The sequence below is a fragment of the Taurulus bubalis genome (assembly GCF_910589615.1).
Source record: "Taurulus bubalis genome assembly, chromosome: 9".
NCBI classification, from domain to species: Eukaryota; Metazoa; Chordata; class Actinopteri; order Perciformes; family Cottidae; genus Taurulus; species Taurulus bubalis.
Genome location: NC_136597.1, coordinates 26236363 through 26258115, shown reverse-complemented (window position 1 = coordinate 26258115; position 21753 = coordinate 26236363). Strand labels below are relative to the sequence as shown.

Below are 21753 nucleotides of genomic sequence, written 5' to 3'. Positions count from 1 at the left end.
AGCCCACTTCAAAACACCCACAAGTCTGAGTCAAGACCAGTTCAAGCCCAGACAGCCATAAGACCGTCGAGTCCGAGTCCAAACGGCCAAGAGACGAGACCGAGTCAAAACTACAATTTGACCCTGAAAACGAGTCACCAGACTAGAGATTAACACCAGGTTTGTAACACAGGTCAACGTTCTGGGCAACGCAGAAACAAATCCATGTTGGTTCATGTCATTGTGTTACTGGAAGAGGAGTTTGTACCCCTCAAGGCTCCGTTTTAGAACCGGAGTGTAATATCAAAAATAAAATCAGGTGCCAGACACCCGTCAACCATCGAATATGAGCCTGAACACAAACCCAATCCGAGGGTGAAGCATTGACCAGATTATTTCTTTCAAAGCTTTAGATCCCAGAGAATCCGTTTCACTTCCTGTCTGTGGGGGAAATATCTTGACTTCCTATACTGCTTATCTGTGTTGAGTAACAGCACAACTCTGTAAATCCTGTTGAGCCTCACATGATGGCGGCAGCAACAACAACAACAACAACAACAACAACAACAACAACAACGAGACGGCTCCAGTGTCCGACGGGGGAATAACTGTGGCCTATATTGCACAGGGGTTGGGGAGGTCCTCAAACACCGTCGGTTCTTCGATCCCTCTTGCGAACAGCTTGATCAACTGGCAGTGCACCCTGGGAAAAACAACCACAACAAAAGGAGAAGGTTTAAACAGACATGTGAGCTGGGGTTAAAGCGTTTGATGAAAGTAAAAAGGACTCCTTCAGGGTCGTTGTACCGGACGTCGATGGCCGCGTGGGTCAGGATCTCGCCATCGCAGTTCCAGCTGCTGTAGGCGGGGGAACAGCCGCAAGCCGGGTGGTCTCGGCAGATCTGGCTGAAGATCTGGTGTTTGCCGTTCTCCCGCAGGTCCAGGTCCGAGTCGCTCTGGCAGTGACGCGGCGTGAAGCGGAAACGCCGCACCCGGTGGACCTCGACGAAGGTCAGGTCGAACTGGTGGAGACAGAACCAGACGGTGAGGGAAGACTGTACCAGGTGTTGGTATCTTGGGTAGGGCTGTGCGGTACAACGGTTGCACCGGTTTCAAATTTCCATACGGTATGAATTTTTCATATACCGTCATCCCGGTGCACAGCCGTAATGACTGTTGTCGCTCTTCGGCTGGGGTGCAGCGGTCGGAGCCACTTACGTGTCATGGTTCTAACTTCAGTCATCTTTAACAGGTAAAACACCACGACACAACAGTTTGTGACACATAAACAATTTGTAACACTAATAATTGTACATTTATGAAATTACACTGCCGAACTGCATGCTGGGTAAAGCTCGCCCACTGTCACAACAAGAAGAAACTCCGTCGCAGGCCATACATTCCCCTGGGTCCTAAGTCCCTCCATGTTTAGCTTCCTAACACCCTCTATGTACCAACGACACAGCTGCTCACCACACGCAACAGCTGTTCAGTTGGCCGGCGGTCCTTTTCGGCGTCAATGAATGAATGTGTTTACTCGGGAGGAAAAATACCGTGAAACCGCCAGAATCGTACAAAATACAGTGATATGAATTTTTGGCCATACCGCCCAGCCCTAATCTTGGGTGTCGGTTACCTGGTCGTCTTTGCTGGTGTGCCGGAGGAGGTGTCTGAGGAAGTCGAAGCGGGAACATTTTCGGACCAGGATGAGGTCGGTGGTGCCGTCGGCCAGGTGAGCGGCGGGGGAGAGGCCTTTGGGGCTGCGAGGACAAGCACAGCTCATACTGGCAGCGTTTATGGCCAGGAACTTCCCTCTGATGGTCCGCCACTCGCTGTCCCTTTCTGAAAGCAACACATCCCCAAAAGACACATTTGCCTTTTTTTGCTGCTGCCAAAGATTTAAAAGAATTCAGGAAAACGTTGGTATTCCAACACTATTGACTGCAGAGTCTCAGGTGTTCAGAAACAGTCAGAAATCAGCTTTAGGAGCTCTGAACGAGGAGTTGTTGGACTCACCGCTGTCCGATGCTTCATCCACCTCGTACTGCTCAGCTTTCTCTGAAAGTAGCTGCAGGTTCTGCTGACACACCACACAGCTGGGAGTGGACAGACAACGATGTCATTCATTCATTCATTCATATATATATATATATATATATATATATTTTTTTTTTAATTTTATATATAAAATACAAAATAAAACATATATACATATAAATGATATATATATAAATTCCAAGATTTTTTTAATATATATTATACAATATTGATATTATAATTATTAAAAAAAAAAAATATATATATATATTTTTTTTAATATATTTTTTTAACCATATATATATATATATATATATATACCATATATATATATATATATATATATATATATATATATATATATATATATATATATATATATATATATATATATATATATATATATATATATATATATATATATATATATATAGTTATGGTTACAGGCTCTCTGTAACTAATGTAATCTACTTAATTCGTATTATGTGTAAATTATTTTACAAAAAATGAACGCAAAAATAAAAACATTTGAATTTGACAGCTTTATTAATAACATTATATTTACATTTATGCATTCAACTTAAGCCAACTTTATTCTTACTACATTTCCCCCCATATCTTTACATCCTTATACAACATCTCTCTCACCCGGATCGGCACTTGGCGGCGTCCCTCGGCGTTCCCATGATGCCTCTGGCCGGCAGGTAGGACACCGTTCCTTCGTAGTAGTGATGAGTCAGGAACATCTTCACACCTGCAGTCGCAGCAACATATCGATCACCGGGCAGCAATACCACGTCTGTCCACAGGGGCCGCCAAAGATCAACACGCAACGGAAGCTCCCTGCAGAAGCTTCAAGTATCAGATTCTCTCCAGAAAACTTCTCCACACTTGCTCGTTCCTACCCGAGAGGTCGTATCTGGCCGGTCCCATCCACCGCTTCCTCTCGCTGTCAGTCAGCACGTCGCCGTAGAAACCGTAACCCAGCAGGGAGACGGAGTATCGCAGGAAAGCGTTGTGGTGGTGGACCGAGGACACGTCCATCGGCTGGGAGTCTCCTGAGCACAAGCAGACGCACACAAACACACACAAACACACACAAACACACAATCAGCATACGGACGTTTTATGTAAAAGCTTTTTATTAAGTCCAGCGCACTTTTTTTATTTTAAATCTTAATATCATTATTGTTTTTTTTCTCCATTTTGTTCCTCTTCGAGTTAAATTCATCCCAATTGATCTATTTGCCTCATTGTAGTTCTGCATGTTTTATATCTGGTTCTACCATATAAACCGATAACATATACAGTTGTTTCACTCATCTTGCAGTATTATTTTTAAAACCCCTGTTGTTTTGTTTTACTGCTTACATAAATCTTCTCCGTGGTCATTTCATTCCTCTATCAGTGGTTCTCAAATGGGGGTGAGTGAGATTTTTTTAAAACATATATTTAAAATGAGCATCCATAAAAAAATAAATCCCATAAAAATAGCTATTTAATAAATATTCAATCAAATATAAGTGTAAATTCACAAACTTAATTGTATATATTCTATATTAGACACTGATGGCACAGTGCTGTTTATTACATATTTTTTTTCAACAAAAAAATGCTTTGCGCTGGTCAGGAGGTAAAAATAATTCACAGACTGACACATCAGTGAAAGAAGAACCAGTGCTCTCTGTCCTGTACAATATGGCAGAATTGACAATAAAGTTGACTTGAAATACCACTAGATGGCAGCAAGAGACCGTAGAATGAAAAAAAAATGGCGACATTTATGAAACACTAGAATCTGAGATAACAGGGAAAACCCAAAGATATTCTGTCTACTGTTCATGCATGACCAGGAAAAACAGAACATTCTAATGTTTGACGAGAGGAAACCAGCTCGAAAAATGACAGAAATGATTCCTCCATCATCAAACTAGTTCATTTCCTGTGGATCGCCTGATCGTTTCAGCTCTAAATTGGAGTTTTGCAAACGAGGTGAAACCGTTTTAAAACGGGGAAAACCGAAAGTCCATGTCTTTCCGAGAAACACGTAGATATATATATATATATTTATTGCAAATATAAATTGCATTTTAAGTGTCTTTACCGAAAGGTGATTAATTATCAGTTGGACCTTTTTTGTCTTTCCCGAGTTTTCCTCATTTATTTCACCCCGTGTGCAACGTGCTCCACGACCGGCTCGGTGCTGAAGCGACTCTGTTGGAGCCGACAGTGTCACCGCGATACTGACCCACAATGATGTGCAGCGCGGAGGTCACGGGGTCGTTGGCGCCCACGGTGGCGAAGCAGATGCAGTCGGTCGAACCTGCAACAGAAGGAACAGCTGGTGCAACGCTGCAGCGAGGGAAGAGCAGGACGACGCCTCCGACAGCGTCAAATATTACTCTGTGGCTTTAATGCAACGCTGCCGGTTTGCATGCAACGCTTTAGAAATTGCACGTTTCAGCGGCCATTAATTAACCAGGTGAGCTGCTTCTTCTCGACTGCTGCGGAGAGAATTAATGTCTCCCTGTGTGTGTGTGTGTGTGTGTGTGTGTGTGTGTGTGTGTGTGTGTGTGTGTGTGTTGATAGAGCACTTGAACAACAGGAAACGCAAAAGCACACAAACAAACAGAACAAAGGGAGAAACGAGGCCACAGTCGGTACCTGCATTTACACCCCGGTAACAGGGATCCTGCTCTCTGATTGGCTGTCGGCTGTCAATCAAAATCTATCAGGATTCTTCTCAAACCTGCTTCTTCACGTTTGAACAGTTTAACTTCCGTTCTAACTGTAATTTATTATTACTTGCCTCTTTTCTGCTGTGAATAGTGAAACTATGTTAGTGTTGATAAGAACATTTTGATTAAAGTTTTGTAAATGTACCTAGCAGCTTTAACACTTTGTTAAATTATTAAAATGACAAGTCTTACAGGTGAGTTAGTGCTAAATAAACAATGTATAAAAGGACAATTTAACTGCAATCCTTACGACCTCCTCAAGGAACCTCTTCAACTTTGACATATAAATAATAAAATAAAAGCAGTGTTTAAGCGTTTCTGACCTGCAGGAATGATTCCGACGCGGAGCGAGCAGGGGAGCAGCGCCTCCTCCGGGCCGTTTGGATCCACGCCGCCGTCCACCTGCGTCCTCCAGACCAGCCCGTGGAGGACCTCGCTGAACATGCCGTCGCCTCCGACACACACGACCCTGAACGCACCGCGAGAGGGTTTACTTCATCGGCACCTTCACCGTCCCTCAAAAGAAAGGCTGTCGCGTTCTCTCTGGTGCTTTTATTTTGGCGGTTCATCAGCCGTACATAAACTCTCACCCGTCAATCTTCTTCAGCTCCGCCTCCGTCCGCAGGTGGTCCCTCGCGTGATTGGCGTGTTCCGTCACTATGACGACAACAGCAAACACGTTAGAAGCCGTAAACGCGGGAAGCCTGAGAACAGGAAGCGAGGAGGCGGGACTTACCGATGACGTGCGCGGACACGCCCGCCTGGGCGAACAGCGGCGCGACCTTCTGCTCGTAGATGCGTTTGCCCTGCCGCTTCCCGCTCAGCGGGTTGATGTAGACCAGCAGGCGTTTGGGTCTGCTGGCTGAAGACGACAACAACAACAACAACGACGATGATGATGATGATGATGTCACTGGTGTTTCTGGACAGCGATCACATGCGAGTTATTCGGCGTGAAGTCGTACCGATGGCGGCGAGCTGCTCTCTGATGCTGCCGACCCAGCGGCGGCACAGCGCCCCCTCTGGACAGGTGAAGGTGACCTCAGCGCTCCGCCAGCGGTGCTGCTGACACCTCTCCACGTACAGCACTGACACGCAACGGACACGCAACAGACACACGCTATCGTCAACAGGTGCGTTTTATTAAAGATGCATTCACTTTGGTAACAGGTGCTGTTGGGTGTGTGTACTTATGTGTTTTCAGGAATTCTTCCTGATGTGTTTCTTGGTGTTTTAACATCTGTTCATTGAGCTTCCAGATGTTTTTGTTTTCTTTTACTTTGTTTCAAGGTGGACTTTCACTTATATTTCCAGGCGCATGTCCAGATGTTTTGCAACTGTGTTTCCACATGTGTTGAATATGTTTTCACGTCCAGGTACAGGCGTGTTTCCAGATGTGGTGTTAGCGTGTTTTCATGAATGTTTCCAGGTACATGTACATGTACATGTACAGGCGTGTTTCCAGGTGTGTTTAATGCGTTTCCAGATGTTTCTTCGCGTATGTTTCCAAACACATCTAAAAGGCGTGTGTCCAGGTGTTTTGTTAGCGTGTGTCCAGGTGTTTTGTTAGCGTGTGTCCAGATGTTTTGTTAGCGTGTGTCCAGGTGTTTTGTTAGCGTGTGTCCAGGTGTTTTGTTAGCGTGTTTCCAGATGTTTTGTTAGCGTGTGTCCAGATGTTTTGTTAGCATGTGTCCAGGTGTTTTGTTAGCGTGTGTCCAGGTGTTTTGTTAGCGTGTGTCCAGGTGTTTTGTTAGCGTGTTTCCAGATGTTTTGTTAGCGTGTGTCCAGGTGTTTTGTTAGCATGTGTCCAGGTGTTTTGCTAGCGTGTGTCCAGGTGTTTTGTTAGCGTGTGTCCAGGTGTTTTGTTAGCGTGTGTCCAGGTGTTTTGTTAGCGTGTGTCCAGGTGTTTTGTTAGCGTGTGTCCAGATGTTTTGTTAGCGTGTTTCCAGGTGTTTTGTTAGCGTGTTTCCAGGTGTTTTGTTAGCGTGTTTCCAGGTGTTTTGTTAGCGTGTTTCCAGGTGTTTTGTTAGCGTGTTTCCAGGTGTTTTGTTAGCGTGTGTCCAGGTGTTTTGTTAGCGTGTGTCCAGGTGTTTTGTTAGCGTGTGTCCAGGTGTTTTGTTAGCGTGTGTCCAGGTGTTTTGTTAGCGTGTTTCCAGGTGTTTTGTTAGCGTGTTTCCAGGTGTTTTGTTAGCGTGTTTCCAGGTGTTTTGTTAGCGTGTTTCCAGATGTTTTGTTAGCATGTTTCCAGATGTTTTGTTAGCGTGTGTCCAGGTGTTTTGGTAGCGTGTGTCCAGGTGTTTTGGTAGCGTGTGTCCAGGTGTTTTGTTAGCGTGTGTCCAGGTGTGTTTACCTGTGAAGGTCTGCCTGCAGTCCTTTCCTTCTCTCTCTTTGATCTTTTTCCAGCTGCCATCGTCTCTTCCTCTGCTACCGTTCTCCTCCTCTTCCTCTCTGACAGAGATGATCTCTGACACCGACACGCTGTGAGACACACCTGCGCGCGCGCACACACACACACACACACACACACACACACACACACACACACACACACACACACACACACACACAGTTAGCTTTAGGATTCAGCATAGATATTTCGGAGCCTCTCTGCAGAACATGAAGGCACCACGAGCTTCCAGTTTCTTGTGATATTTAGAGAGAACTGAAACCAGAACACAGATGAAGCTCGTCTCCTCACAAAAGCAAGAATATAAATAAAACCAACACTGAACTAAACATGCACTTCTTCTGTGACTCAGAAATCTAAATGATATCGGTGCATAATTCATATCTTGACAACGATTGATCTATTCAAGTCAATGTTTAGTGGAACTTTAGTTCCCGTTTAAGTTTTGATCAATTTGTTTCTCTGTCTTTTACCAATGTTGCATAACGCATGAAGAAAATGAGCCGGTGAGGCTTGCAGCTTAATTATTGAACACAGGTGTCCGATCGGTATTTGGGTATCGGCCAATATCCAAAGACCAGGATATCTCTCTCTCTCTCTCTCTCTCTCTCTCTCTCTCTCTCTCTCTCTCTCTCTCTCTCTAAATATCTTCAATAATTCTATAAGCGAAGATCTTCTGTAAAGGAGCTGATGATGTTGTTAACTTATTCACAGGCCACTAGAAGTATAAAAGGAGTACCTCAACAAAATTAACTCAACTGTACTGCTTCCCTCCCAGCTGAGATAACTATAAAAGTATGTAATGTAATCTGTCAACACACATGTTAACTTCTAAATGTCTCCAGATGTTTCTGGACCTAAAGGACAGTAGAACACGTATGAGGTTCGGTTTGTCCCCCCCGGCCCCCGTCCTTTGTTTATCTCACAAGACGTCACGGGGCTTTTAAAAGGCCCCGACAGACGCAACAGACGCACGGGACTAAACGAGACTCTTTCCCGGGTCTTACTGGCTCTGAACGGGTGGTACAGCGGGCTGGAGAGCCGTCTCTTCCAGGTGAGCAGGGACCGGCTCAGGCTCACGTCGCACGCCGCGTTTCGGACGCGCAGCTCGGACAGCAGCAGCTGCCTGCCCGGCCTCTCCATCCCTCCTCCTGCGTCCGTCCGGCCCTTCCGCCGGCCGAGGAGGCAGCAGCAGCCCCGGGGATGGTCACCTCCGTCCGGGCATGGCTCCCTCCGTCCGGAGAGGCCCCGATAATGACGATCACAACGGCGGCGATACAAAGTAGCGGATTTCACCTCGGGGATGTTTTTCTCTGACAGATAGCGGTTTCCTACCGGAAGTAGGAGGAGCTTGGTGGTGCGTTCAGGTGCTGCCGGAAAACTTTACTTTCTATATTTTGTTAATTCACCTATTTTGTTGTTCAAGCCTGTTTGCGTGACATGAAAAACAGATACTCAGTTTAGATTAAATATTTAATTTGGATGTTTTTTGGTCGCTTTACTTATTTTATTTTATTTTCTAAGATGTACCTTTTTATATTGTTCCGAATGTATTACCTTGATAGATTAATATATTTCAAGAACTATACTTATACAATATATAGTACAACATATTATATTTAATTTACTATTAACCATATATGTGTTTTGTGGGAATCGAAAAAAAAGGACATTTTAAAATTCCTTTTGAAAAGTATTTGAAATCAAATGTTTGGAAGTTATAATAAACCCAATACTTTGCTAGAAAACTAAATGTATTTATTTTGCACAATTCAAACAACATGTGTGCAACACAACTTTCGTGTCTTTACAGGAGTTGTACACGTCTCAAACAAAGCAACGTGTATGCCATCTCCTCTCACTGGTTGGTTACTTGCGTTTACGTAAGACACGTCACAATTCCAACATTTCATACAGTGCTTGAAAGCACCACAGATCGGTGGCGTCGGTCGTCATTTACGTCATCACGTCGTCTGCCTGATCCTGGGAGAGGAAGAGGAGCTCCTATAAATAAAGAGGAGGAAATAGTTTTAAAGAAGTAGTTCAAAATGAGCTCCACCTAAAGCAACTATAAAATATAAAATCATGTTTTTGTATTTACGCATCAATAATAATAATAATAATAATAATAATAATAACATAATATTATAGCATTTCAAAATAAAAGAGTACACAGTAAAAGAGTCGTCGGTGTGATCGGCCTGAACTTTAATATCTTGATCAACATTTGTTGGTTTAAAAAGCGTTAATTAATAATAATGTTCTATTATTATTATTAATGTTGTAATTTTAATAAAAAATACATATTTTTTTTACATTTTTCCTGATTGTTTCCATGATTGGAAGAAGCGAGTTCCAGGTTTCCCAGGATGTGATGTGTTATTTAGAGACAGCAGGCGGCGCTGCTGCTGCACTCACAGCTCTGTGTGTGTGTGTGTGTGTGTGTGTGTGTGTGTGTGTGTGTTTTCTGAGACAGCTGTTTTCTGTTGCATATTTCATTCATTCTTCTTTGATGTGATGAGTTTAATTTGAACCAATAAGATTTAATCTCAAAACCACTCAAAACCGGAACTGAACAACAACAACATGTAAATGTGCTGAGTCACCTGCACACCTGTTCAAAACCCCGTTTACAAAACTCCACTCAGTCTCCTGGGTTCATCTTTGTTCTCCCTCGGGTTGCATTTAATTCAAGTTTTGGGGATTTGAACCTGTGTACTTTCAGGTCCAGGAGGCAGGGCAACATGAGGCACAAAGTCAGCTTGATATGTTTTACCTAAACCTGCCGTTTATGATTATTTTGGCGTCAACAGCAGATTATTAACACTATAATTAATCTGGATATAATTAATTTAACCTCAGACTCTTTGCAGATGTTGGCTCTGCATTGGTAGAAATTTAATTATCTCTCTTCAATAAAACAAAACTTTAACATTCAGCCTGTTTGTCTGTCTGTCAGTGTCTGCTGTGGTTTTTTTACCAAAATATAATTCAGGTAAACAAACAGCACATACAGAATGTATGCAAGTAAAATAATACACACATACACATCATTCAAATAAAGATTTTAGGACAATTATGTGAGAAACATGTATTTTACAGGGGGATTTACATTTTGTTATCTCAGTATAAATAAGTGAGTTCAGATACTCAGATCCTTTAATGAAGTAAAAGCATCAATACTACGCAGTGAAACCACAATCAAAACATTACCCCTCAGCTCTGTGCCGTTAGTTTTCAGAATTGTATGTCAAAACAATAAATGAATACAGACAAAATAAATTCATCACTGTGACATACTGACCTTTCATGTGTTAAAGACTTTTATTTTGAAGTTTGACCCCCGTGACCTCTCTTGCCAGCCGTCGTCCTCTCCTCCCCCGAGAGGTGGAGCGCAGAGATGGATGAGTCCGACAGGAAGCTCCTCTCCGGCCCGTGATGGATGCCGCTGCCTCGGACGCTCGGGCCGCGGCGAGGGAACGAGGCGGCTCGGTGGCAAGGAGGAGGAGGAAGAGGAGGAAGAGGAGGGTGTAGGTCAGGGTTATATATAGAAAACAGATGATGAGCCCTCTGCTCTGCCCTCTCTTCGTGATGCATGATGACAGCCTCTCCAGCTGCATCCACGCAGGTGATGTCATCTTAAATGGACGATTGGCGAGGTGGCAGAGCAGCTGTCCCTGCAGAGCGCCGGCTGACCCAGTAAAGTAAACTCGCTGCAGCATGAACAGGTCAGAAGGAAGGTCAAAGGTCATTCAAAAGCTCCTGGTTTTTGTTCTGGAAGTCATCTTAAAAACACTTAAGTGCTCAATGTAGTTCAGACGTTAGAGGCCGTCCAGAAGTCAAAGACAATCCAGATGTGGAGGAAGTATTCAGATCCTTCAGCAGATAAAAGCACTAATATTATACTCTGTTATAGGTGAAGGGTGGAATGTAAATATTCAAGTACTGTAATTAAGTAGCAATTTAGCTACTTGAGGTCCTGAGTATCTTTTCAGATTTGAATCCTTCGCTTTCCTGTCCAGGTAAAACCTCATATCTCCAGAGGCGTTGATGATGAATGTTTGTGTTAAACTGAAGGATGAAGTGTTCCTTTATGTGTTGAGAAACTCCTACTTATTCAGCAACATTAACTCTTTAAAGCCTCTTGGATCAGCTGGAAAATACTTCATCACAAAGTTGAAAGGTGTTTGTTCTTTTTAGAGATACACAACAGGATATAAAGGAGCTAAAACATGCAACAAACACAATAATGCAGCAGTAATATTAAGACAGAAACATCAGATATAAAAGTGTTCAAGTATTGAATGCAAGACTTCTACTCGTAGTGGACTGTTTTCCGAGTGACACTCGTACTTTCACTTCAGTAAATCATCTGAATACCCCGACACCCCTCTCCCACTGAGAGGTGGACAACAACACAACAGCACCTCTGACAAACACGGGTAAGACTAAATACACTCACTAAATATTTGGTCTTCGTTGAGTTCGGACTAGAATCTGATTGTTTTAAATCTTGTTTTGTCATGAAGAATATGAAGCCATATACATGTGTCATTGTAGATCAAACCAACAGGTAGAAACCAAACCACAGGGACTGACCTCTGGCTAGTTAAAGGTTAGACAGGATAGAGTCACAGCTAGCATTAGCTTCAGCTAATTTACAGACCTGTTTCCTTGTTGAGCTCAAAACCTCAGCTCTACTCAGAGTGAATGTTGAGCTGAGCTCCATCGGTGGTCGTGTTATTTTATTGAGAAATAGAAATGTGTATGCATGTAATCTTCTTCGTCCTCTAAGCTCTCTTTTCTTTTCTTTTTCTCAGTGTCGATATGTCTGTAGCCAGCATGCTGTACAATACAGTATTCGATACTTTCATCTCTGAGATGGCTGCTCAGTTCAGACAGTCAGCTCAACAGAAAGCCAGCAGCAGCAGCTCAGAGCAACAAGCTGCCAAACCAGGAAAAAATCCCCTTGATTTCTGGACTGGAATCACACTGAAGGCCCTGAAGTGCTGCCTGGTGTTTCTGGTCTTCTTATGTGAGACTCACCTGGAGCCTCATCTGACTAAATCAGGTCTGAAAGGACATCAGCTGATCGACCCTGTGGAGAACCTGGAAGACAGGATGTGTACGAAGCACGATAAACTGCTGCATGCTCTGCACTATTTTAGACCACAATACACATGATGTTGTCCCTCTGAAGGAAGGATATGAATGTAGCCCCCCAACACTCTATAGCAGACTTAAGTTGCTCATTAAACTGGAATAATGGGGTGTTTGGGTTTCTTAAGGCAGTTACCATGAAGGTTGACCTGTTTTGGGTGAAATGTATAATACCTTCTTCAAAAACAAACGTATAGCTCTCTCCCCTTAGACCACACTCAGCTCATGGTAGGGTCTCCCAAGGCAAACAATTCTCAGGGGAGAGCCCAGACTAAGAGCGGTTAAAAAAAACTGATGGATAGCGGTCCACGGACTTTAGCTACCTCGCCCAGACCAGGGAAACTGGGGCACCCTCCCGGAGCCAGACCCAGGAGAGGAGATCGCCGGCGAACGTCTGGTGACCGGGCCTTCACCCATTGGGCCCGGTCCTGCTCTGCTCGAAGTGACAACCTTGTGGACTTACCACCCGCAGGGTTAAGCATCGGGGTCGGGTGCTATGTAGACCGGGCGACAGGCCGGGCCGGGGGCCTGTGCGAACCAAGCTCCTGGAGAAGGGTTGGACTGTGTCCTTTTCTGGAGTTGCCCAGGGTGAGAGGCGCTGGGCGGGAGTGGGGATACTCACGAGCCCCCGGCTGAGCATTTGGTGTTGGAGTTTTCCGCGGAGCACCAGAGGGTCGCCTCCCTGCGCCTGCGGGTTGCGGGGAGTAAGGCTCTAATTGTTGTTTGTGCTTACGCACTAAGCAGCAGTTCGAGTATCCCTCCCTCTAGACAGACTGCCTACCCCAAGCGAAGGAGTTCAAGTATCTCGGGGTCTTGTTTACGAGTGAGGGTAAGGTGGAGCGGGAGATCGACAGGCGGATCGGTGCGGCTGCAGCAATAAAACAGGCGCTGTACCGGTCCGTCCTGGTGAAGAGGAGCTGAGCCAGAAGACGAAGCTCTCCATTTACTGGTCGGTCTACGTTCCAACCCTCACCTATGGTCACAAACTCTGGGTCGGGGCCAAAAAAAACGAGGTCGCGGACGGCTGAAAGGGTTTCCTCCGTAGGGTGGCCGGGCTCAGCCTTAGAGATAGGGTAAGGAGCTCGGACATCAGGAGGGAACTTGGAGTTGAGCTGCTCTACGCTTTGTGTTGAAAGGAGTCAGCTGAGGTGGTTTGGGCATCTAATCAGGATGCCTCTTGGATGCCTCCCACTGGAGGTTTTCTGGGCACGCCCAACTGGAAGGAGACACCAGAAAAGACCCAGAACACACTGGAGGGATCATATCTCCCAGCCGGCCCGGTAGCGCCTCGGGATCCCCCAGAATGAGCTGGGAAATGTTGTGGGTGAGTGGAAAGTCTGGGTCAGCCTGCTGGGCCTGCTGCCACCTTAACCTGATCCCTGATAACCGGATGAATATGTCCTAAACACCACTCACAGTTCGGTTTCAGTCTTGGAGAAACAGTTTGTGGTCCAGAAAAAAACATCAACAGTCCTTTCCGGTCAGCAATGGCGTCCTCTGGTCCAGCGACTCAGCAACTTTAGCTTTGCACAGACACACTCGCACAAAACCAACTGAGATTAAGTAATACATGTGCGTTATTGTCCACAGCTACACATTTTTCTTCTTTTTACTTAAACATTCACCATGCTATCAACCCCTCGGGGCTAACTGATACCGAGAGCAACAAATCAAACTAAATAGCTCAAACAAAAGAAACCAACAGCGTTTTTTCTCTTTAACCCTAACTCAGTTTAGCCCCCGTTTGCTTTCAATGAGGAACTAACTTGTTTTATTACCTAACTTTTACACCAGGGCGAAATGAAGAAAAGAAGGCCGAGCTGAAGAGGGTCCAGCAGTCTGCAGTGGATGTGACATTCGATCCTGAGACAGCAAATCCCCACCTCGTCCTGTCAGATAATGGGAAAAAAGTGAAACAGTGATGTAAAGAAGAATCTCCCACACACCTCAGTGAGATTTTATCCTTATACTATAGCCTTCGCAAAGCAGAGTTTGTCTTCAGGAAGATTTTACTACGAGGTTCAGGTAAAGGGGAAACCTGAGTGGACTTTAGGAGTAGCCAGAGAGTCGATCGACAGGAAGGGAAACCTTCCACTGAATTCTCAGAATGGTTTCTGGTTAATGTGTTTGAGGAATAAGAATAAGTACTTAGCTCTTACTGACCCTCCAGTCCGTCTCTCTCTGAAGTCTCGGCCTCAGAAGGTGGGGGTGTTTGTGGACTATGAGGAGGGTCTGGTCTCCTTTCATGACGTTGATGCTGCAGCTCTTATCTACTCCTTTACTGGCTGCTGCTTCACTGAGAAACTCTACCCATTCTTTGGTCCATGTAATAATGATGGTGGTAAAAACTCTGCTCCTCTGATCATCTCTCCTGTCAAATCACAAGGTAGAACCACCACTTGACTTTCTCCAGAGAGATTCCCCTTTCCTTCTATAGATGTGTTTCCTCAGATGTGTCACACTGCTGCACATGATCTATTGTAGTCTAGTTATTCCAAATAACTCGCGTTCTGAATCATCAAAAACAATTTACTCAGAAACCAGAACTAGTTGCACCTTTTGTTTAAAACAAACCTATTTTTAGGCCCTTTCCTCGAGAATGTCATCCCCAAACTAAAAAGGGTGTATCTCTGCAACCACTATTTGAATAATTTGTCTTATAATAAAATTTACACATGTGAGATTTTGTTGTGTAAATATCAGTATATATGTTACTGGTTAAGAGTAAATGAAAATGACACGAAAAAAAAAAAAAAGATTTCAGGTCCACCGAGAAAAAAAGCAGTTTAAAAAAAGAAAAAAAAAAGGCTGGATGCCAAATTCAAAACGTTTTTTTAATCTGATCAATAATTTATATATATATATATCTTTTAATTAAAGCCTCTGATGGAGCAGGGCAAAAGAAAAATCACCTTCTATGTCCAAAGATGTTTATTGTCAGAGAGTCGTCTTTGTCCAGCAGTTCAACTTTCCATTGAAAAATATTTGTGTTCCAACCAAAACATGTCTGGATTGGACTTTTAAATTTGTATTCACTTATTCCCCTCACAATGTATATTTGTCTCTACTAAATATCACATACTATTGTCCACCTCTCTGCAGACTGTTTGCGGTGCTTATATAAAGTGGACAAAACCCGAAACAGAATACAAACAAGTTTCCATTGTGGTTTTCTTTTCTTTTTGTGTTTACTGTCAACAAAAAAAAGTTCAAAACGTTCATGTAAAAGCAGATGTGATTGTGGAGTTTATTATTAATTAAACACAGACATATGAACCAATTGCTGCCTCAGAACAGATGTGTTTGTCAGCTTTGAGAAAATAATATTTACCAACTAAATAATCAGCAATTTCAAATTCAGTTGTAGTGTCAATCACTTGCTTTGCTTGAGTGTTTCTTCTGATTCAACCTTTAGAATGAACCACACAAACCAGGTCTCACACTAAGACGGTTAAGCCTATTCATTTCATCACTACAGAGGTCTCTCCTTCACAGTGATTGGTCCAACAGCGGCTTCCTGTTCCCACTGAGGTCCTGCTGCAACAAAAACACCAGTATATACATTACAAGTACTCATTTAAATTAAAGGGTTCATCCCAAATATTGATGTAATTAAAGTAGTTAGTTTGCATTTCTTGTTGGCAAGGTTTAAAAAAAAAAGCCATCCCTTAAACATCCTATTAAATTACACAACTCTAATTAAGCAATAAGCATGGGCACAGTCCATCACTTACCTGTTCCAGTCAGGTGACTCTGGCTTTGTGCATTACACTCAGAATCACAGCAGCTACAGACTTGATGGTTTCCACTGGCTTCCCTCCACCTGTCAATCAAAAGCTCTGCTTCTTACAATGTTGTGAGAATAACTTTTTTTTGTATCTATACTTCTCAGGGCTACTGGTCAATGTTCAGTCCGCTCAATACTTTTCTTCCGAGTACAATACTTTGTTTTCGGACAGATTTCAAAGCTATGACGGTGGATTTAGTAATTTAAATATAATAGTTTAATTGTAGTGTTTTTAGCAGATTCATGACGAGTTGTAGCGTCTCACCCGTTGGTGAACGAACAGGCCTTGTGGGTGGCATCAACCGCCAAAGCAGCTGATGTGGCGCTCACATGGCAAGTGACGTAGATCTAAAGAGACAAAGAAGTTTATTCAAGTAAAGACGTCACAGAAACCGGCAGCTGGAAGAAAGGAAATGTCTAGATGAAGTCCAAAGCAAGCAGGCGATAAACAGGAAGTGGGTGCGACGCGAGTCTCACCACGCCCTTGTCTTCCTGCTGGAACCTGAACGCCTCCACCTGGAACTGCAGTTTGTCGTTCTGCGACCGGGGCAGGAAGCGAGAGCCGGAGCCGGTCAGCTGACTGTCAAACAGACACCTGAATGCAACACAGGGCAATTAGACCGGCGAGACACCTGAAGGCAACAGACGACTTGGACAAAGATAACGGCGGTGATCATGGCCGGAGTGGACTTTAAACTCGCCCGTTGTTTCCCAGGAAGACGTAGCGAGGGACGGTGTCGATGTTCGGGGCCACGGTCGCCACGCAGCTGTCCACCGTCACTGTAAGGGGGACGTGGTAAAACTGTTGGACCGACACTTCAAACTTCATCATGTCTCCCATCAGGAAAATAGCGGAAGGACGAGGGGACCGCCAATCATCTGAGGGACAGAGCAAAGAGATGAGGTTCAGGACAGAGTTCACCTTTACAGGAAGGTTAACACAACTGTGGGTTCCTATTAAAAACCAACGCCTGCACCTCAGGGGTGGAACGTACCATTTCCTCTAGTTTTTAACTATCATTTAACAGCTGTAGTTACTTTTCAAAGACAGACTTCGAACAAAACATGCAATCTATAAAACTCAGTTTGTCATTACTCAGCCAACAGTATGAAGTTAAAATCCTGAAATACAAGTGCCGCTTACAATTTAATAAAGTAGTACATCTGCAGGCGTCACGCTAGATAATGAGTCCTTCAAAAACACATTTTCAGGCAAATGTAATAGTGTTAAAAAGTTTAATGGTGGACCCCACTCCCCTGTAGGGGCCACTTAACCTCTCTGTAAAACACCTATCCAGGTATACCCAAAGTAAATTGCAAGCTGTACTTGAACTATTCGGAGTAAATGCATGGTCCCTTTTGAAAGGTAACAAGCTGAAGCTTTTTTCCCCTCAATAGTCAGAATCACTTTAAGTGCTGCTGACAGAGTTATACGAGTTTGAACACACTAAAGTATAAGGTTTTTATTTCCATCTGAACATTTCTTTGTAAATAGATGCCTGTAGATGACTATAAATGGGACGTATGGACTGGAAAACACAATGGGACCATAGCCTGAAGCCTTTTCTAGTCCAAGTAAAAAGTTGATAACAATATCACAGAAAATGAATATTTTACACATGTTTTTCTAATGAAATGTCTAGGCGTTTTTCATTTTGAGACTGAAAATATACTATATACCTATTAAAAAGGCTTATAGTACTATTCATATATATATATATATATATATACTACCAGTATTGCTGACAGAAGTATAAGTGCATTTTTATGCTAATTTACACTTCAGACTGAAGCAGCTGTCTCTTCTCATCAAATGAAGGCTGTTGGGATTATTTGCCCCCCTTCTTTCTGCCTCTTTGTTTAGGGAATTTCATTGGCTGTCCGAAGCGCCTGTCATCTGAGCTGTACGACGTGACAGGCTTGAGACACGTAAGAAAATAGAGGCTGAGCCTAAACATCAACGTAGCTTCTGGTTGGGTAATGTAGCTCGTCAGTCAGGACATGAAGCTCCTATTGGTTCAAGTGGGGTCTCATTGGAAACGTTAGATTTCAGCGGACATTTTGATAGCGAGTTTGTAGCTGTGCTCCCATGCAAAATAACTTTCTGCTAAAAACGACACTACTTTCGGTCATAACTTTCAGCTGCAATGGAATGATGCAACGCCAGTTGGTGGATATAATCACGTGTTTTGGACTAAATCTTTTATGGGATTTATTTTTATTGGACCTTTACGACGTAACAACGCCGTTTTTGTTGGAATATTATGGATCAATATGAGGCGTCATTGGAGAGTGGTCTTGATTTTCAAATCGCTTGTTTGTTGTTTGACAAAAGTATTGATTGTAGCTGCTGTGGTGGTCTGATCTTGAAATGGAGACATATGGCACTCGTACCGCACTATAAATAGATGTACAACGGAATGTACAGTTGAAAAGGACGGCAGAACGTTAATATACATTAATTCATGAAGTTGGAACACAACACCCACCAGTCACGAGTTTGATGGAGAAGTAGAGGTTTTCCTCGGCGGCTTTAGTGACACTGAAGGGACTCAAGGTCGGCGTCAGCTCCCAGCTGCTCACATCATGCTTCCTGACAAAGACATTAACAGCAAAGACGTGATTAAACACTTCCATGTACTTTTTAAAGTCAAAGAAACCGGTGACCTTTAAGGAGAGGTGGCTCTGTAGCAGCAAAGGGAAATACTTAAGTACTTGATCTTCACTGCAAGGCAGAGGCAAAATTAGAGGTTTAGCCATCCAACAAAGTAATTCAGTATAACGCCAACATAAAAGTAATGAACGCTTTAATGCAATGCGTTTACGCTGTAGGAACGTGTACATCTTCCATAAATACTCAAAAACGTCCATTGTGTTTCCTGGTTAAGGTGTAGAAATCTGACCTCTGGTAGTGACACTGGATGTCGACTGAGAATTCTTCGGCTCGGATGATCCCATTGACCCCGAGAGGACTGGGAGTGTAGAGCAGCGTGAAGGTGTAGGTGAACGAGTCGTCAGACATCTGAAAAACAAGTCACTGGAACATTTACGCTTCTCAAATAAAACAAACTTCATGGATTCCCACATAGGAAAGGCCTCATCGTCACACTAAACCCTCACCGACAGCTGGCTGCCACATGCGTGCAGCTCCGACTCGAAGATCAGGACCTCCGCGTTGGGAGTCTCCCCGATGGCCGGACATCCTCCCAGGGTGACATCTTGTGCCAGGACCGGTCTACCGATGCCCAGCAGGTCCTTGTTGGCCTCCACCCAGACGGAGTTCTCGCCGCAGACCGCGCTGACGGTTTCGGCCGCTGACGGAGTCTTCTCCTCGAAGTCAGGGGCGAACTGAGGCTCCTCCTCTGCCGGTGGCTCCGGGTACCTCCAAGACAATGGTTCACGGAAAGACTGCTTCTCCTGGAGGGCAGCTGGGTGGGGGGGGGGTATGATCAATTCAGTGGTAATGCAATGATTAACATTAGCCTGTATAAATAAGCCTTTTTGGGGGGCGGGGGGGTCAGCATTTTCACCATCTTGATTTTTACAACCAGTGAATGGAAATTACCATATTAGGAATGCGAAGTAGACGGGTCTCCACATGATTTTATTATAATATATTCTTAAACTGATACAAGTCACCATGAAACCTCCCCAGTTGATACCTTGTATGAAAACAACCATCTTTTGTATTACACATTTGCTGAAATCTAAGGTTTTAATATGCAAATAAAGAAATCTCTCATCTACAATAAGTGCCAATTGAGATCAATTTACAGGAATCTGATCATTGGATAAAGCCATGTTCAAAATTGTTGTTTCATTTATTTGCGATATCCCTCCATAGGAAAAATGTTCATGTTTTCAGTGATACAAAGTTGCATAAATAGAACAAGAATGTTGTATAACAAAACATTCGTATGCGAAAACCTCACCAAAAAACGTTTAAAGACGAATGAAAGGAAATGACCATATTAGGAATGCGAAGTAGTGATATAGAGACAGTGTAGCAACCATCAAGTCACATTACAAACAGGTTTCCCCATCAGATATTAAACAGTCAGTGGTGTAGCGCTCCCTGCTGTGGGTGCGGTCCATACCTCGAGGCTCCATGGCTGCCCCCGGCTGGCCGAACCTGCCAGCTGCAGGCTGATTGTTCCACGTGAAGTCCAGCGCCGCTGAGACGGACCCACAGAACAGGACGAGAGCGAGTCGGACGGCGAAGGCCATGCTGAGGCGATTCTGCTGGTTCCTCTGCTTGAAACACTCTCTCTGGCGCAGCGGGCTCTTTTGTAGTGTTTGGCTCCGCCCACCTTCTGATTGACTTGATTGCTCCCCAGCTGGGCCTCGTTCACCTGCACCGACCTGCTGAGACTCACCTGAGTTCAATCCAATCTAAATCTAATCAGCAGATGTTGAAGGATTTTATTTGATGGAGTGACACTTCATTCTTGACACTTAAAGAGAAGGAATTTGAAAGATTTTGCAGTGATTTTTAAAACTAGGAAACTGAAAATTGTCTCAACTGAAGGTTCACTGCTCCTCAGCTTTCCTGCCAGTGTGTCCCTCTTTATTTTACACCGGTCTTCCACTGAAATACAATACATATACGGCCAAATAACGAGGAGTTTTGTGTGAAGTGTGTGTGTGTGTGTGTGTGTGTGTGTGTGTGTGTCGCAGGCTAATTAAGGTCCTGATGGAGTTCATCCTCTTAAAATTGTTTATGAATCATTAGAGGCAGAAAAAACGTGCTCTCCCTCCTGTGTCCTCCATAAAGATAATTAGTCCAGCCAAGGTCACACTCATGCTAACACTAATACTACCACACACACACACACACACACACACACACACACACACACACACACTGGTTTCCTGTCCTGAGAGGGAAATGTGATGAGAAAGAAAAAAGGAAGCCGGAGGAGAAGATTAACAGGAAAATACAAGAAACATCATATCTAAATATTTATTTAAATAAATATACATATATATGTAGTTCTATGTATTGTATCCAAAATTCATCAACTTCTTTGGCCTGACAAATATTATTGTAAAATTGTAATATCAAAATGGAAAATAACATATTATATAAATAAATATATAAAAATAAATATATAAAAATATATTGGAGAGAGTTTGACCACCATATAACCAGAGTATGTCTGTGCGTGTGTCCGTGTGTGTGTGTGTGTGTGTGTGTGTGTGTGTGTGTGTGTGTTAGCGTTAGCGTTAGCTCGGGCTCTCCATTCATCGCCTGTATTAACAGCAGCAGCCTCCTGGGGCTGTTAGCTGCTCACCTTCACTGATATTAATGAGCTCTCTCTCCTCATTTCCTTTATTTATTAGCCGCTAACAGCCAGTGTGTGTGTGTGTGTGTGTGTGTGTGTGTGTGTGTGTGTGTGTGTGTGTGTGTGTGTGTGAACGGTTCAGTCGTTTAAGTTTAATGTTGTGATATTTTTACGCAGACGTGGCTGTTTTCTTTTCTTTCTGGAAAACGAAGCAGTTTGTTAATGATGATGATGGCAGCAGGTTTTGGGGACGACCTTGATGAAGAAGCAGAGAGTTCTTTACAACGACGAAACGCTGCCGTGACGGGACTCGACCCAGGCAGCGGAGCAAGATGTATATATATATATATATATAAAAAA

General features: G+C 43.7%; 3 protein-coding genes across 3 annotated transcripts; 1 reads left to right on the top strand and 2 right to left on the bottom strand.

Moving 5' to 3' along the window:
* Positions 1–594: 594 nt before the first annotated feature.
* On the bottom strand, positions 595–8304 carry LOC306741339 (ceramide kinase-like; the record flags this gene model as incomplete). Its single annotated transcript, XM_079223618.1, has 13 exons — positions 595–682; positions 787–1001; positions 1616–1821; positions 1996–2075; positions 2665–2770; positions 2922–3074; positions 4265–4339; positions 5078–5223; positions 5345–5411; positions 5491–5616; positions 5720–5842; positions 7105–7245; positions 8169–8304. The coding sequence occupies 13 exons, from the start codon at positions 8302–8304 to the stop codon at positions 595–597; spliced, it is 1662 nt and encodes a 553-aa protein (XP_079079744.1).
* A 3684-nt stretch (positions 8305–11988) lies between these two features.
* Positions 11989–14724, top strand: LOC306741169 (E3 ubiquitin-protein ligase TRIM21-like; the record flags this gene model as incomplete). The annotated part of the gene is made up of 2 exons (XM_079223422.1): positions 11989–12286; positions 14297–14724. The coding sequence occupies 2 exons, from the start codon at positions 11989–11991 to the stop codon at positions 14722–14724; spliced, it is 726 nt and encodes a 241-aa protein (XP_079079548.1).
* A 1069-nt stretch (positions 14725–15793) lies between these two features.
* Positions 15794–20335, bottom strand: LOC306741168 (zona pellucida sperm-binding protein 3-like; the record flags this gene model as incomplete). Its single annotated transcript, XM_079223421.1, has 9 exons — positions 15794–15858; positions 16056–16144; positions 16374–16456; positions 16586–16703; positions 16810–16987; positions 18598–18701; positions 19012–19130; positions 19229–19536; positions 20206–20335. 9 exons carry the CDS (start codon positions 20333–20335, stop codon positions 15794–15796), a joined length of 1194 nt encoding a protein of 397 aa, XP_079079547.1.
* Positions 20336–21753: the final 1418 nt, after the last annotated feature.